This window comes from Psammomys obesus, unplaced genomic scaffold, assembly GCF_907164565.1.
Source record: "Psammomys obesus unplaced genomic scaffold, mPsaObe1.curated_primary_1811, whole genome shotgun sequence".
Taxonomy (NCBI): domain Eukaryota; kingdom Metazoa; phylum Chordata; class Mammalia; order Rodentia; family Muridae; genus Psammomys; species Psammomys obesus.
Genome location: NW_026592666.1, coordinates 5,354,211 through 5,373,162, shown reverse-complemented (window position 1 = coordinate 5,373,162; position 18,952 = coordinate 5,354,211). Strand labels below are relative to the sequence as shown.

Here is an 18,952-nt window from a genome sequence, read left to right as displayed (position 1 = left end):
GGGACTCTGTTGCCAGCTCTTTGATCACCTCCCCTTGGTGAGGGTGGGGAGTTGGGCTTGCTGGGCCACAGAAAAAGAGGATGCAGGCCGTCCTTATGAAACTTGATAGGCTGGGGTCAAATGGTAGAGGAGAAGGGCTCCCCCTTGCTGTGGACTAGAGGAGGGGTATGGGGGAGACACAGGGAGGGTGGGATAGGGAAGAAATGAGGGAGAGGCTACATTCTGGATGTAAAGTGAATAAATTATAAAAATAAAATAAAAAATAAAATAACCTAAGGCAACAAATGTCTCTATTTAAACATAAAAATATCTGTTGACAATTTCAGAATGAGTTAACTGCCATGACCAAAAGCAAACAAAAGGGGCTATTTTTACAATAGTTTTACAATATTCTCTGCCATGTTTCACACTGTACACTGCAATGCTTCCTAGACAAGCTTTTGTTCTTCTTCACCACTCTGCATGTTAGTAAGACATAAGCATGTAGGTCTTACTGTGTTTGTGGCTTCCTAATACAAAAACCCCCTTTTAATGCTTTACCCAAACCTACTAACGGTATTGATCCTTCTACTCAACGATAAAAAGTTAACTATCTTAAACCCTTTAAAACCCTCTTTAAATAAACATTTCTCCAAGAAAACATAGACATGGCCCAGAAGTGCATGCAAAGTTGTGTAACAGCATAGCCATCAGGGGAATGTAAATCAAAACCACAATGACACATCATTTCCATTCGGGAGTGTGGCTATTCTTCAGAAGGGCCTAGAGCAAGCACTAGCAGAGACATGCAAAAATGAGAACTTCTCACAAATGCTTGCAATGATATTATTCAAAATACTAACCAATGCAAACAACATAAATGTACATTATCCAATGAAAGGCAAATCAGGTGTATATGATGGGATATTATCCACAAATAAGAAGGGAGAAGCCCAGGTTTGTGATCCATGGATGAACCATGATACATTATGGTATGACAGTCTGGGAGCCACAACAAAAACATATCACACTATAACATTCATTTTAAAATGCCCAGCAGCAAGCTGGTAGAGACTGGAAATAGGTTTCTTAAAATAGCTAGGAAGAGGGGACAATAAGAGGGACTGCTCAAGACTACAAGATTTTCTTATGGGCTGGTGAAATAGTATACATCCATGATGAATACGATGTAACACTGAAAGCACTGCAGAGCCCTGAATCATCAAACAGAAAATTTCAGTAAGAAATATCATTTAATCTTTTGTAACTCTATCCGTTTCTGATAGTGTTAGTTGCCCAAGCATGGTTCATACAAAGTTCAGAGAATTACTTTCTCTACCAGACAAGATATAGTTAGGTCTGGAACTCAGTAACCTTCACAACTGGTTGTAATCTACTCATATATTTTAAATCTTTTCTTCCTGGCACCTGATGCTAGATTTCTAAAGCTCTATGATGTTGGAATGGGAATGAATACTTTTAAGATGTACCCAAAAGATGTGAGGTGCCACAACCTATGCAATTACAAGGAATATGATTACAGGCAAGCAGGCCTAGATGAGCCAACTAAAGTGGGAACTGGCTCTGTACGTAATCAGTCATACGCCAGAAATAAACATAAACAAGCAGGATTTATCCCATGATGAGAAGGCTTGACTATCTTGATCTACCCATCAGCCATGACCAGGAACACTTCTGTAAGTTCTCTCAAACCTGATCCAGGGAGACCTCCTCTGGAGAGACAACAAAAGTGCAGCCTCAAGTTCCAATATCAGGCTGAGCTCCAGCAATTCCAGTACAGAAAGCATCTTCTAAAATACTTCAGAATCTTTGTGTCTTACGAGCATGGGCCACTTGCCAAAGGCATCACAGTCGGCCACACTTTATGAAGTGTTGGGATGGAAACTCTCATCAGAATCATTTTTAAATGGAATGCAAATTGCTTGGGTCAAATCCACAGAGCCTGATTTATCTTGCTTGAAAACAAAGACTGTTCAGAAAAAAAGATGTTATGAAATGAACTACAGCATAATGAAAAACAGTGCTGCTGACAACAGCCCCCAGAGGACAGATTCCATATGGTGATGGCTCCAACGATACTTAGTGATTTAACAGTTTATCTTCATAACCCTTACTGACATCAACTCTGAATTTTTAAATGCAAACAGATATGTGTATGCAGAGGACATTACTACAACCTATCATGGGCTACCTTAGATCAACCTTATACGTATTTGATCTCTATGAACAGCTCCATGCTGGATGATAAGGATAACAAAGATGTTAAAGAACGCATGTGTCTGTAAGAGTGACAGAGAGTCATAAAGACAAGAATAAGTTTAAGCATGTCTACTGATAACATTGGCCTGCTGAGTTCAAAGAATTATTCCAGAGGCTCTTCCATTGCTAAAGAAAAGATCTGATCACCATGGGTGAAGAAACGGGATAAGCCTTCTCTGAGGAACTGTTGCATGTGGAACAGACAAACAGGATCAGCTCCAGCCTGGGAAGGGTAATAGAACAATGCAGTTGAGACAGGGTCAAGGTAGGAAGGCCTATAGAGGGTCTTAGTTGTGAAATCCAGGCCAGAACTGGCTGTTGAGCCTGGAAGTGGAGCTCAGTCAGGAGAGTGCCTGCCTAGATTGTAGACTGTCTGGGTTTGACACACAGCACTTCATAAAACAGGTGTAGCAGCACGTGTCTGTGACATTAGGAGGGTGAAGCAGGAAGAGCAGCAATTTAAGGTTGTCTTTGGTTATATAGCAGGTTTGTCCCCAACCTGGGATGATGAGACTATGTCTCCAGAGAGAGAAGGGGAAAGAAAGGGAGGAAGAGGCAGAAACTGCCATTGATCTTAAAGAAAAGGAAGATAAAAAAAACAGGAAGGAAAAAAATTATAATATTTCACCAATGAAGATTTTGAAGCAGAAAATCTTAAATCCAGATAGAAGAACTGTAAATAAAGAAATAGGACTTGAGAAACTATATGAAAGAGAAAAAAAATAGTAACATAACTTGTCCCCTTATTCAAGGCGTAAATATTACCGACAGATTTTCCCAATACGTACATAAGAAAAAACTGGCCAGAGGATGAAGACACGGTGTCTAACTTGATGGTTTTCAGGAATTAAAAAGTCAGAGTCATTGAGGATAGAGATTGACAGAACTGAGTGCAATTACAGTGAGTGAAACAAAAAGTCAGTAAAATCAAAGTGTTCTAATTAATTTCCATAGCAGACCCGTAATAATAATAAATGCTATCAAGATAAAAACTTACTGGGACTATAAAATGCAGTTAGTCAACTAATACATTCACATAACTCTAAAGGGGATTTTCGTTTAAATGGAAGACCTCCACTGCTTAAACATAAATGAAAAATCAAGCCGAAATGGCCCGAAACCTCTGTGTATGGCTATGGAAAATATGGCATGGACCTGGATGATATTTTGGCAAATTTAATTTTCTTAACTAAAATCTCTCATAAAAAAAAAGAATTTTGAGTGGAAGCATGCCCATAGCTCTTTTCCCTAGTCCACAGATAAAAGCACTTGATCCATAGAAGGTCTGTTGCTTGCTCCTACAACCCTCTCCCATCCCACCCACCGCAGTGTCTGCTTAGTGGAAGAGACTCAGTGGGAAGGTACTTACTTCCTTTCCTCAAGCAGGGCGATCTCTTTTTTGACCTCATGGTACTCTTCTGCTATTTGGCAGTGTTGTTTAAACACCTGCATGGATTCTATGGAGTCGTGACAAGGTGGCAGGGGCTGCACAGACAAGAAGAAGCAATCAGTCCATTGCATCAGGAAGCAGCATTGTCAATAAACATGGCCAAGAGCTATGTTCTACTTCTGTTAGAGGGAACACAGAGCGGTGGGATGACTATGCTCACATCGACTTTCCTGTGACATTCATGGGCATCTCATCCCTGACCCAGAACCACAAGACCTACCTGTAATGTGTGAGTGAAAAATATGTTTCCCATTAATTTGTGCTTCTTCTTGCAAATTGGAAACTGCTTTAGAAAAGATCAGTAGAAATACTGCAGTTGTCTGTTTTCATTTCCCTTTTTTGTCTACGTCATGGTCCACAAGCACAAGCCCATCAGAGTGCTGCAGTCCTACTAGGACTCTCCTCTGAGTAGCATGATCAACTCAGAGATAGGTTGTAAGGCTGGCGATGGTGCTGGCAGAAGTAGCAGACTGGTAAGGAAGATCAGATCCCTAAACCTGCTTGCGGCACCATGAGGTTGAACAGAGAACAGATTTGAGGTTCTTCACTCCACCCATCTATGAGGAAAACAGGTCCACCTGGCAAATCTTTCTAAATATAACATGATTACATTTGCACATACCTCAAATGCCCTCACCTCCCACAGGTTTCCTTCTTCCGAAGTTCACGTCTTAAAATTTCTACAGTTAACAGATGTCTACTGTTGACAGATTTCTTACTTCCAGAAATCACTCTTAACAAACTAGTTTTTCATGAGTTTTTATTCTTATTTCTATATCAGCAGGGAGTGATTTAAAACACTACTGTTTGGGGTAGAAATTAATTATCTTTTAAAGAGTTTTAAATCACTCCCTAATTACTTATGGAAAAAAAAACATGCAAAATCTGAGAACCATGAAAGTTTGTTGTCGAACAAGTTCTTTGGTCTTATCTGTCATTATAACCTATGTAGGTAAGTAGTGTGTCTGACCAGGTACTATTCTCACAAACTTACATTAGTAAAATGCTAACTAGTAGATTTCTTGGCATTTGCTCCTATATTGTTCAAACACACAGATTTCTTTGGGTTTCGCACTTACTCAGTAAGTAACAGAAGTTCCATAAAGCATATGCTCTGGATGATAGCTAAATAGGACCCTGCTCACTTAAAGGAAGAAAAATTCTAAACAGATGTATGCATTACTGACATGTCACACTGAAATTTGTTAATATGCACAATGAATACATATTGTTAATAATAAGAGTAAGGTATACGATGTTTTAAAATTCTGATTTAAAATTCTGATCTTTCCCTGAATCTCTATGAGCACATTCACAGAGTCAGCCCAAGCCAACTGTAACCATGATCCTCTTTAATACAGAAAAAAAAAAAAAAAAGGAAAACTAGGACACAGTAGTATGACAATATCATTCACCCTAGGAGGTGAAGCCCTTGCCAAAGGAATTCGGAACTCCTGGCTCCTCCAGTCTGTGTCCCAGAATCTCAACCCACTCACCAATTTTCACCTGTTACACTGGCAAGTTATCAACTCTAACAGTCAGTGGAATGATAGTAGCATACCCCAGGCTCCAGAGCCAAGCTTCTAAATCATCTGTGCCCTGTTAAAGGATCTGCCCACTGGCAGCCAATAGATCACACATTTCGCCCTCCTGTCCTCATAAACACCACAGAAGCCACGCTCCGTTCAAGCAGGATTCAGCACATCGCTTGCCACCTGCAAGTACCTGAGCCTCTAATCCAGCTGCTACTTCATGCCGTAGCCAAACCAATCTAAAGTCCTGTGTATGGGCTCTGCATCCGAGAGAATAAACATGGACAACTGCTGGTCAAAACTGAAAATCCCAAGTGCACTTTCTTCAGGTGATGGGGGACTCCTCCCTCCTCCTTCCTTTGCTTGGCACCTTGCAATTCTTTTTAGTAAGTGGGATTATTTCCCATGACTTTGCTTTTGTGTTTTGTAGGTATTTGAGTATGAGTGTTTTGCTTGTGTTCATATACGTGGACCACATGCATGCTCTCAGATGCCAGAAGGTGTCAGATCACCTAGAACCAGAGTTACAGACTGTTCTGAGCTGCCATGTGGATCTGGGTAACGGAACCCCCACCCTCTAGAAGAGAAGACATTGTTCCAAAGTGCTGACCCATTGCCCCAGCACCCCCCTCCACCCCTTTTCTTTCATTGTTTTTATTTGCACTTTAGCATGCTACCACTGCGTGACATCTCTGGGCCTTTTTTTTTCTTTTTGGACAAGATCTTGCTAAATTACGCAACTTGCATTAAGTTCACTATGGAGTCTAGGTGGCCCTAACACCTGTCTCCTCAAGTGTCAGCCCCATAATCAGCTGGAATTGCATATATACACCAGTGTGTCTGGCTAACTGACATCTGTTAACTGTAGAAATTTTAAGACGTGTACTGTGAAAGAAGGAAGCCTGTGGGAGGCGGGGAGGGACAGGTGAGGGCATTTGAGGTATGTGCAAATATAATCAAAGCATATTGTATACACAGATGAAAATGCCATAATGAAACCTATTTTTTTTTCTACAGCAAATTCATTGAAGAATTTGTTTCTGTGCCTGGGGTTTGCGTCCCAGAAGAAATTCCAAGCAATAAGACTTCAAAGTTTTATAACAAATATAATTTAGGATAATGATATGCTAACCTGTGCATCCTAATACTACCCATTGCCATGTTTTTTAAAACAGGTTCTTATGTCATCAAGTAGGCCCTAAACTTACTAGGTAGCTGAGGATGACCCTGAGTTTCTGCTCCTACCTCTGTGTACCAGCATGCCTGGCGTATGCTGTCTTGGGGACTGACCCTGGGGCTGTATTATGTAAGCAGGGTACCAACTGAGCTCCAACTCCAGCCCCTCTATTGCTTTATGGTAGGTGTGTACTGCTCTTAGGCTCTCAAGATAGCAGCTCATTCTGACCTTCTTAATGTTCCTCAAAAGAGGAGCTGATGTTCGATAAATTAAAATTCCACCTGAGGAAATACATCCCTAACAGCCAAGCATACACACATGATTTATAGCTTAACAACAGAGCTACCAGCTCTTGGTTGAGGGCCATCCCAGACCAAGGCAAAACATGGCATCTGAAAAAAAAAAAAAGATGAAAAGGTCTTTGAAGCTGATCAATTCCAAGTTTCAACTTGTGAAAACTGGAAAATTTATGACTCTGAAGACAGATGGAGGCGAGGGAAATTACTCATCCTTGCCAAATGCCCAGCTTTGAGGAGCTCTGACACAGAATATTATGTCGTTTTGGCTAAAACTGGTGTCCATCACTCCAGTGGCAAGGATATTGAACTGAACACAGCACATGGAAAATAGTACAGAATGAGCATGATGGCTGTCGCTGATCCAAGCCATTCTCACATCATTAGAAGCATGCCAGCACACACTGGAGAAAAGTAAACCAGAAAAGGATTTTGTGAAAGCTTGCCAGAGCTTGTTATTAATCAATCAATCAATCAATCAATTTAAAAAAAAACAAAAGCAAAAAACAAAACTACCAGTAGGGTTAAGTAATGGAACATTTAAACCCAGGCATGTATGATTTAATTAGTTTGTGAGCCTGCTTAACACATGTTCAAATTGAAAACCAATGTATAATCTAGGAGAATTCCTGGTATAGCTAGAGAGAAACCATTAATTTTTGGGAGTAAAAGTAACAGTGTCTTCCAGGTATGGCGCACTCCTCGAATCCCAGTACTTGAAAGGCAGAGAACCAACAGATCAAAATCAATCTCCAGCTATTTACTGAGCTCAGCAACAAACTGCTCCATCATAAGACTATTTCAAAAAACAAAACAAAGCAAGAACAATCAAAACAACAGTAAAGATAACGGTGGTTTTATTCCTGATACTTGATTTTAATGATTTCTGTTAGAGAGATTTCCACTAAATCCCATACTGGATGTAGGGAGCAGTAAACAAATGTCATGTTTGTGCTTTCTTCTTACATCAGGAGACAGGGCCCTTGTAACCCCCTCATTATCATGCCTCACTTCCTGCACCTAGATGCCCTTACTCCACACTCCTGTCAAAGGATTGAGGCTGATTCCAACAGGACTGAATCCCCAAATAGTGAGCAATGATAAGATAAGGATATTCCCAACATCCTAGAGCAGCCTGGGAAACAGTCAGTGACTGCAGAGCCCTAGCCTAGCTATCGGGAGGCCCAGGGTTCAGTCTCTGGTAGTATGCCGCCCGCCCGGCCCCAAAGTAATTGTTTAAGATTGTATGTTTTCACAGAAACTGTCTTTTAGTCTCACTCCATGTGAAGGTATCTTCCTGGTAAATAAAGCTGTCTCCAAGCCTCAACTTTGGGACACTGTTTTCCAAGGCACAGAGTGGGGCTTGGATGAGGTCAGAGCCTAGGGCAGTGACTTCCTCTTCACCCCTTTTCCTGAGAAGATGGAGCTTACGAAGGCTTTAAATTACACCGCAGAGTCGGGAAGCCTCTGGTATCCAGTCCAATCACCAGGACTAAATTAACATGATGAAGTAAGAGAGAAACCAAACCGCAGGCTCCTGTTCAAGAATGCGGCTTGAACCACACCGCGCTATCTCAGCCATGTGCTCACAGCCTCCAGAAGTGTATTGCATCCTTTGGAAGTGAGCCCGTGAGAAAGCGGGCTGCCAAGCACCCCTTAGCAAGGGACAACGCCGGCTTAAGCATTTCCGTTTTCTGCTTGGCTACTTCAGAAACTACTGGCCCTGTTCACTTCCAAAAACACAAGAACTGAATTCTCCGACCCCAGCTTCCCACACAGAAGATATATTTAGGAAGCCAAACATTCTACAGTGGTTGAGTGAAGTTCGTATTTATTTCTTGATTCTCGGGATTAACTATTTGGGCAGAGAATAGAGATTACACTCCATTTTAATGTCTCTCAAAATTAACAAGCATAGTCCGCTGAAACTAAGAGGAGAAAACTAGTCCATACTGGAGCAAGGACATTCTAGAGTACATCCAACTATGGTCATTCAAATTTTTACTATGTTGGGACGTTAGGGATTTGAAAAAATATTATAGTAACAGACACTTCTACAACACCTACATTATAGTACTAGTAAGCGCTGGAATTTACACTGTGAAACTTACACATGATTCAGCTTGGAGTAAAATACATTTGTGTCCTCTCTGTTGATCCAGAGACTATCAAAGAGCAATGTAATTAAAGAATTCTCAGACTTTTTTCCTTATAACCACTGACTGATTGACTGGACTTTCAAAAAATTACGTTTGTAAAGCTCCAAAACACATAGTCTTTCTGTCTCTCTCTTTCTCACGTGTGTGTGTGTGTGTGTGTGTGTGTGTGTGTGTGTGTGTACTTATTTTTTTTTCTGAATGGCTATGAAAGCCAAAGGATAACTCTAAGACACTTTTATTTGTGTGTGGACCAGAAAGAGATGAGAGCTACTGGCCATTTTCAGCAGTATTCCCTCCCCTCAGCCTTTCCTGACCACAGTTCCAGGAGAGTATTGAAGATGTCATAGTAGCAGAATTCGGGGGAGATAGGCTCACTTCATCTTTCAACGTTTTCATTTCCCAGATGTCAAAGGCTACACCGAGGCAAGCACTTAAGAAGTTTCTGGAGAGGCTGCCTGGATAACCATATATTATGACTCTCAGCTGAAACTGAGGCTGTACGGATAATGATATATTATGATACTCCAGTGAAACTGTGAAATTGTTTATTTGTAGACGTGACATCAGATTCTGAACTTACAGGACTCTGTCTGAGAAAGGGCAAGTTCAGTGTGTACCAGGGAGACACCTGTCACTGTCACCGCTCCCCCCCCACCAGACGAGAGGGCTTTAGAAGGCTTTGAAGCTATTGCTCAATTCGTCCTTTTTTCTTTCTTTCTTTCTTTTCTCTTTAAGATCATTGTTTTCCAAGTGCCTTGACCTGATAAAGAGAACATCCAAACCTTTGTCTGTAGCCCAGAATGTGGAGGCACGCATCTTTGGTTTTTCTTTACACACGTAATAAATAAAGAAATAGTAAAATAAATAAATAAATAAAAAATAAAGAAAAGAAAGAAAGAAATCACTTAATCCTAAATATTTTGTTCAATCAAGAACTTCACCAAGAAAGACTATTTATGTTGAAGACTATTTATGTAACTATTTATGTCACAATGTTTCCCAAGTACTTTCTTAGGGCTCCTCTTTACCATACTTCATTCCCTCCACAGTGTGAGACAGGTTAATTAGCTGAAGAGAGTGAGGCAAGCCATAATGACTAAAACACAGCTCTTCCACTGCAGCTGAAAGATGAACTTGGCTTTGCCTTGGGAGATTCCTTCTGAATAGAGAAAAGACAGAAGTCTGTTAACACCTTTACAAATAGAAGAAAACTACTTTTCCCTAAAGAAAAGAGAAAAGTAGTAATTTTTCATTCACCCTTGAAGTAGTGGACATAGAATTTCACCTTTTCTTCTAATTATATAATCTAAACCTGCTGTACCAAATATCACTCTTGATACTCACAAGGGTTTTGAAAACTTAGTCCCAAGAAAGGAGTGTAAAATTAGCCTCCCATCTGCTCCTTAGCAGAGGCTCGAAGCCTAGAAATGAACATTGCAAAGCAATGTTCACTTCATTGTACCTTACCCTGAGGTCTCTGAACCACGATTTTGCATTAATAGAGATATCAAGAGATAGGTTTGTCATTGCTATTCTTGCCCAAGGCTTTTTTTGGCTTCTGTGAAAATAGAAGCACCATGAATTGCATGTTCAAACATGTCCACATTCTTGGCAAAGCAACAGAAAAAGAAATTGATGATAGAGTATCTACCAAAAAGATATTGCATAGCCATGCTTTATAAATTACCAAGGAATGTGCAAGAGATATAAGAAAGTTCCAATAAGTTTTACAAGGCGGTTCTAGAACTACATCCTGGTAACCTTGCCAACCTTGAAGCAAAACAAATCCCGATTTATCAAACTAATTTAAACAGGCCATGTGCTCCACAAAAAGCACTAAGAGAAAGAGATCAGCGAATTGATTTAGACGAAACTTTGACCTCAAGTTTCTCACGTATAAAGTGGAGACAGAACAGTTAGCTTCTATAATTATAGCAAGAACCAAGTAAGATCACATGGAGCGAAATGGCCCTTGCCTGCCTCAGAGTCAGTATGCAGAGGTGGAACCTAGTAGCAGCTGGCATCGTTTGTTCTTCACTTGGCAATGTTTTAGGTCTCCTGAGTAGTGACACCCACAAGACTCTTCTTTCTAACTAGAGTTTATTTTCCCATGGTGGATTATGATACTCAATAATGAGAATTACAAACTGGAACTCAAGGCTGACTGTAAGGAAGGCCTGTTCCGTGTAAGGGTGGTTTCTTTTTTAATACAGAACTGTCTGATGTAGGATGGCTCACGTGTGTGCCTGAGCCCGGGAACAGGAGCGTGCTCTTTCCTCCTCAGCCCTCACTGTCTTGGTTTTTGTTGTTGTAGTTGGTTTGGTTTTTGGTTTTCCATTTTTGGCACTCACACCCTGCCATGGAGAATAAAGATTATAAGCAATAGCTCTAGACAGAGGGAGTTCAAACCAAAAGTCTTGACAACTGTTAAGTGTTAATAACAAAGCCAGTCTCATCTCTCCCTCCATAAACACAGATTTACTTGGGCATGTTTTGTTCTGAGACTAGCGATATCTTCTCTGTCTAGGAAGAGGTAATGGCATAACCACACTGAAGGAGAAAATTGAAACCCCTACAGCAGCAACCATGATGCCTACCTCATTAAAGATCAATAAAGATAGAAGTTTCTCACTGGAATAAAATAATTAAACAGATTTAATTTCTAATATATGTCAAATAGAATTAAAGCTATAAAATTCAAATGGACTTCATGAAGCTCTCATAGAAAATTATCGGGATAATCACTGGGGTACTCTGACTGCTCTATAGAGACTGTACCACAAGCTCTGGAAGAAAAATGGTTTTTCCAACACACACACACACACACACACAGAGAGAGAGAGAGAGAGAGAGAGAGAGAGAGAACGAAGTCATTATTTATAATTTCATGGGGGAATAAGAACCTGAATTGACTGATTTATTTTCAAAACATAGTGACCCCTGTTTTCATCTAATTGCCATGACAATAAAACAGCTTTGAGACGACAGCATGATAAAAGGGAATATATTCCTTTCACAGTCCCTACTATACCACTGGCAGAACATGTATCGACAAACCCTGGAGGTTAGCACCTCAGGAATGTGATTTGTGGTGGGAGCAAAACAGAAAAAAAAGGGGGAGCCTGGAGAGACGGAATACTGAATACTGAAAAGATGCTGGACCAGTGTGGGAGTAAAAGAAGTGTGATTTGAGTCAGCCTCCAGAGAACCTGGCTGAAGAGTCTTCTTAGAGCGGGTGGAAGGAACAGAGGGACAGGAACAGCCTGATATCTGGAGAGAGCATCTTCAGGATTGTAAAGCCACAGACTTTAGCGGTGTGGTAACCACCAGCTCTCCCGCCCGCTAAGCAATCTTTAGCAGGCTAGTTACTGAAAGGAAATGATGACACCCATGTGTGCTGCAGAGGTGAGGACTTTTGGCTCCTGCAAGAGTCCAGGATGTGTCTGGGTGGCTCTGTGTTGGTTCTGAGGTGCTACGCCAGCAGCTAAGAGAACTGGCTGCTCTTCTAGCAGCCCGAGGTTCAATTTCCCTGTAACAACATGGCATCTCACAACCATCTGTAACCGCAGTTCTAGGGAATCTGACAAAACAAGGTTCAAAAGTGGTAGACAGTCCGATGGTTAGGAGATATCATAGCAAACTAAAGTGGGGCAAAACACATTCTCGACTAGAGCTACTTGACTCTGAACATTTAAAGCTCAGCTATCATAGCTGGGTAACCGGGAGACCTTCTGTAACTGCTTCTGTCTGACCTCGGAGCTCCACAAATGCAAATGTTTATGACCTAGAATCCCTCTAACCTGTGTATCAATGCTTATTTTCCACTTAGCCATCTCCTGGATCACTGTATCTGGGGCACGATAGGAAAGCAGGCATATACTTGCAGAATCCTTACCTGGAGCTGCTGCTCTAATTCTGGGAAGACCAAAGGAATGGCATCTTCAGATGGTGTATCATCTAAAACATGAAAACACAGTGATTACCCAGCATGCCCTGTGTATCATGAGCATCCCTGATCATCTTCTGTATGCATGAAAGCACTAAGAGAGCTTGGTTGGCCTGACACAAAGTTTTTAAAAGTGTGTGTGTGTGTGTGTGTGTGTGTGTGTGTGTGTGTGTGTGTGTGTCCATCCTCGAATGTCTACTCCGGTAGCTCTCCAATTGAAAGGGGCTACATAACACTGTCACATTAGCCCAAACCAAAAACTATGATCTGCACAAAAGTGCTTTAACAATGTGCTAACAGGGTGGCCAGAAAAACCCCAACGTTGCAGAAGGACATGCATGGCAAACAGCAGCTTCACTTAAATCGTTTTACCCTTTCCTCTGTCACAAGCCACCATGTACAAACAGCTCTCCAGCCCTCACTGCAGGTTGCTGTGGGTAACAGCCAGCAGCCCAAACAGGGAATCTCTCCCACTGTGTTAGGCAACAGTACCAACCTGGGGCAGCATCCACAGCTGTGTTTCCGAATGAGCCTGAGCCCACACAACTGACAAACACATAAGCAGTTTGATTAACCATAGGCTTTTGATGCACACCACACACACTTAAAACCAAAGCCATTTCAAGTCAAAACAAAACAAGGAAATACACTAGTTTTAAATTTCTCACTAATATAATAAAATTCACTGATAAAAATCAATTAATGTTCATTTTAATTCATGCATGCATACACAACAAAGAGACAAAAAGAGTCATGGTTGGTATCCACTGAGATTTATTTCCATGACCATTCATGGATAAAAATCTGAGGACGCTAAACTCAAGTCACTCATATGAAATGTAGCATTTACATATAACTTAAATGGATACTCACACTTTCATCTCTAGGTAATTTTTTTGTTTGTGTATATGTTTGCTTGCTTTGGTTTTTTTGAGACAGGCTTTCTCTGTGTATCTTTGACTGTCCTGGACTTGCTTTGCAGACAAGGCTAGCCTGGAACTCACATCGATCTGCCTGCCTCTGCTTCCCTGAGTGCTGGAATTAAAGGCATTCACCACCTTGCCCAGCTCTAGGTAACTCTTAACAATACAGTGTGGTTGCTCTGGAAATAGTCCAGGTTAAGGACTGAGAAGAAATCTGTGTCATTTAAGTACACGCATGATTATAAGTGTTTCCTACCCTTGGATGAATCCAGATACAAACCTCACAAATACCCAAGGCCAGCTCGCTGACAGCATGGTCCAAAAAATATATAGTAAATATGCAGAACATCGTGCCTTCTGGGAGATTTCAGCTCTTTGAAGGCATGGAAGACAACCACCAACAGCTCAGGGGTCAGGTCACTTAATAGTCATCGGTATATTTTGGTCAATAGTATTGAAATATTTACCACTTAAAAGTGACCTAAAATAATGGCAATATATCACCAAAACTGAACTTAAAATGTGTAACTGAAGCTTTGCTGGCCAGTGGATATCCAGGGTTCACTGGTAATCCTAAACACAGGCTTCATCGAAGTTTGTGCCCTTTGAACGCTTGCTTCCTATCAAATAGAAAGAGCAAATTCTAGCTAGTTACTGTGGCTGTCTCAATCCCACACCATCATCAGCAAAGAGACTGGATGAAAGAATCACTACCGACACACTGTTATGAAGTGTGTAAGACTGACTGGGGTCTTCAGGGCATTTCATTTACTGCAGTGCATTTTCAAAAGCCTACACATTGTGAGTGTTTGAGCTCATCAGGTCCAAAGCCAGGGGGATTTGGCACAGTAAACAGGAACATATTATACTTTGGCATCCCAACCATGATGACCACAGATGAGGAGGCCCTTGGAAAGAGAAACCACTTCCGTAGAGTACAAACACAGACAGGGCATCATAGAATTTTAGAGGATACTGAGAATAAAGATCAGGGCTTCCTGAAATTTACGCCTTCCTTATGATGTGCTGTACATCACACTCATTGCTCCATTATTTGAGAAAAAATGGAGGGTAGTTATCCACAAGCTGCACTCACACATTGTAAACAGCAATTACCTGCTGGGACACAGAACACATGAGGTAACGTAGAAATCAGGGCCTTTATACCATCACACCGTGCTGAGACACATGTGAGCATGAAGTTAAAATGTGGATGAATGAACCCTTGCAAATGGAAGTCTTCGACTGAAAGGAAAGTCTACTGGACATAATGGATGTTTTACAGATGAGCAGAATGAAAGCAAGAATTCTGCTTCAGAACGGATCGAGCTGGATTAACCCAAGCAGGAAATAGCAGTGGAAACAAGAAAAAACGAAGACAGATGCAAGGAGTCTACCAGCTCTGAAAGCCAACCGGCATCTCCTGCTCCGTGCCATCTGCTTCAGCTGGCAGCCTGGCCTGCCAGAAATTTCAGCGTTTGAGAAGCTGCTTACAAAGCTACCCCGTGTTGGTGTAAGGGGTGTTTACTTTTAAACAGTGGCTGCCTTCTTTGACTGGTTTTAAAAATAGGCAAATATTCTAAAAGCAGAATGATGAATCACAGGACTGGGCCAAGAGGAAAGAAGGAAAATGACTCAGGCAGAGTAGTGGCACAGCTGTTCCACAAACATTTGGCCAGATAGTTGTAAAGCATTTCCACTACCATAATGGATCAGAGTCCCTGAGAGCGGTCAAGTTTATTATGGCACTTAAGAAGCACACACCGAACTGTACGATAGCTATACCAAGAGGCCCCTGGGCATATTAAATCACTATTTTTTTTCTAATAGAAAAAGAACAGTATAGTATATATACTAGATACATTTATAATGGGGCAAGATTCCCAAAATAAATAACTGCATTTTTATTACGATTTAAGTGTCAGCTACTTATTGTCTATCATGTGCACAGTAGGGACTCAGACTCTGTGCTGGACTGAAGAATCACTTTATCCTGGGTTTTATTGTGTTGAGATAAGAATATGAAAGCACTGTGAATGTCTCAGACCAGACAAAGGCTATGGACTTCTCATCTAACATGCACAAGGGCCTGGAAATATCCTCAGTACAACCCAAGAGAAAAACCAACTAAAATCTGCCCTAATAATTTCTTTTTTCTTTTTAAAAATGTTTTTAAACACACCTTCCTATTTTGTGTCTGGGGCGTTTTACCTCCATGTATGTCTCTGTGCTATACACATGCCTCGTGCCCACAGAAGCCAGAAGAGGGCACCTGATCTCCTGAGGCTAGCATTGCAGATGGTTGTGAACCACCATGTGGGTGCTGGGAATTGAACCCAGGTCCTCTGGAAGAGCAGGCAGTGCTCCTAACCACTGAGCTATCTCTCCAGCAAGGATAAAATACACAAAGAACAGAGTGGAAAAAGAGAGGGAAAATCTCGTAAACAGATGTTTACTGCCTGTAGGGCACTCATGATGCGACTAAGCCAACACGATCCTTAAGATAGAACTCTCTTGTTGGCATTCCAGCCACCCGGACACATCCCAGCACATTCTATGAGGGGCTCATTTCAGCATCTATTGAGCAGCTGTCAGCTGACTTTCAAGGGCATTGTGCTTTTGGATTCCCTTAAACCATCTTATCTATGTTTTCCACGAAGCAGATAAACAAGATTCGCCGAGACTGTAAGCTACAGCCCCACCGTTATCAAGAATTAGCTACTCCACCTGAGTAAGAGCAGAAGGCTGAAGTAAAGGGGCTGAGTGAGCATCTGGCTCAGTCCACCGAGAGTGGAATAAGGACCAAGTTATAAGAAGGAAAAGAGTTCTCTAAAGTGCGATGACTAGTGGTCTTGTGAGATGAGGTATCTCCTGGCCCGGGGTTCTTTCCGTTGGACCACTGTGCCATTCACCTTCAGGCCAATGACTTACCAGACTTACATTTCATACACCAGGATAAATTCTCCTGAAACATTGGAAGCCACGCCTTAAACAGCAATGCAAGTTTTTATCTAGTTTGTGAAGACGATTCAAAAACAATTACTGTGCATTCTTCGTTTCCCTATGCATCAGAGAAAATGTTTTAATATCAAAATGTCATGAAACTTAGAATAAAAGGTGGCCATCATATTGGGAAAATTTCAGCTTTGTATGTTAAAGCAATGTATTCTGAAACTTCATTATTACATATGTTTTTATTTTGTTTCAAGTGAAAGAGGTGAAAACTCTAGCAAGTAGTTCTGGAAACCAACATTCGAGAACTGCTGTCCTAAACATTTTCCTGATTGAGCACTATTTCTATTGGATTTGGGGTCAATTATTCCCCCAAATGTACTGCTTTCATCAGAGATGTAACTGGAGTGTGGAAAACTAAGAGAATAAAAGGTGGAAAACAGTAGAGAAAGACACTTACTCTCTATTGCTGTCCTCCATACTAACACATGCATACATATGTACCCAAACACATACCTGCACACACAGAAGCTAACATTCACATATAACACCACAAACACAAACACACACACAGTAACAACAACAATACAACACAACATATCGTACATCAAAAAGAAAAGACTGGGGCTGAGAGATGGCTCAGTGGTTAAAAGCCCTGGCTGCTTTCTCAGGGAACCTGGACTCAGTCCCCACTGCCTACATGGCGGTTCTCAAACACCTGTAACTCTAGTTCCGGGGAAAACTCTTGTGCCAGGAGATCCAACGCCCTCTTCTGAGCTCCTTTGGCACCTAACCTACACATAATGCACAGATACACATGATGGCAAAATACCCATATACATAGAATAAAAAACCAAAAATCTAAAAAACGCGAAATGCTGGGTGCAGCAGCACTAAGAGGCAGTTTGAGTTCTGTGACTCTGAGGCCAGGCTGGCCTATATAATGAGCTCCAGGGACAGAGAAAGCTTCTGTCTCTGGTTTTTTTGTTGTTGTTGTTGGTTGTTGGGGGGGGGGGGTTGTTCGTTTGTTTTTTTATTTTTCTTACTGGGCCACTCTATGAAGACAAGGCTGACCTCAAACACAGAGATCCTTTTGCTTCTGCCTCCCACATGCAGGGATTAAACACATGAGCCAGCACACCTGGCTGGCTCTGTTCAAGATACAAACATACATATATACATACATACATACATACATACATACATACATACATACATACATACATTCATACATTCATAATACATACATTCATACATAAGAACACTACTTTCTTCAGTCATAATGGTTCCATATACCTGTGATCATTACAGTCACAAAGAGTTAGAAGACCAGATGAGCCACACTTGCTTTAGTGCCTTACCGAGGTGTCTACCTATGTGAGTAAGGAGTCCTGCATTTTTGTCTTGTCCTGCGCATCCCCCGCCCCCAGGTGGCATGAAGCTGGTACCTACAGCTTGCGGCATGACCTCTGTGCACTGGTGAGCTGGAGGTGTTCTGCAGGCTACCGAGGATAAAGTGATACTCAAGAAGGCTTCTGGCCTGAGGGTGACGCACAAGCTTTCCTGGAAACTGTTTGCCTGTGAGAGCTCACAACTGCCTAGCACACTGCCAGGGAACAATGTCAGTAGCACAGGCCTGTGTGTGAACTGTAGGTCCACCTTAATGGTGAATGTGAATAATTGGTCATTTCTTTGAGACTTGGTTTTCTTTCTGAGAATGAGCAGAGGAACTTGTTTCAGAGTCTTATTATTGATGAAGAAACCCACATGTCAGTCACTTAGCCGGAAGCATCACCTCTAGGAACTAATCAGTAACAAGGATGTGCTCTTGATACACTTGAGTTTCTCTTCCGTTTCTCCTCACCATAAACACAAGCAATGCATGAAGACGAGGCAGATGTGTGTGTGCAGATGTGTATACGCATATGTGGTTGGGGACATTCTCGTCCAAAGCAAAGAGAATTGTGTGGGTCAAGGTCACCATCTCAGCTTACTCACTTCTACCCTGACAGGGGAGGGGTTCCCAGGCTCAGCCAGTGCCTCAGGTCTTAGGATTTACTTTCTTCCTTTAAAACTGAATTGAAGAAGTATTGCTCGTTCATTTCCCCACCAAAGCAAACCCTTCATGAAATGTTATCTGAAAATTTGGACTCATATAGGAAAGCTTTTTAAGTAGTTTTATTTAAAGCGAAGATGGCTCACACAACATTATTGTCAAGAGAAACTTAAGGGTATTTTTTGTTTTTTTGAGATGCCCC

General features: G+C 41.4%; 1 protein-coding gene across 1 annotated transcript in view; it reads right to left on the bottom strand.

The window, feature by feature from the left end:
• The window catches only part of Map3k7cl (MAP3K7 C-terminal like), a 57,016-nt gene that overhangs the window by 14,828 nt on the left and 23,236 nt on the right, over window positions 1-18,952 (bottom strand). The window contains 2 exon segments of the mRNA XM_055614836.1: window positions 3,629-3,744; window positions 12,769-12,830. Of these exon segments, the coding sequence (XP_055470811.1) occupies window positions 3,629-3,744; window positions 12,769-12,830 (178 nt within the window).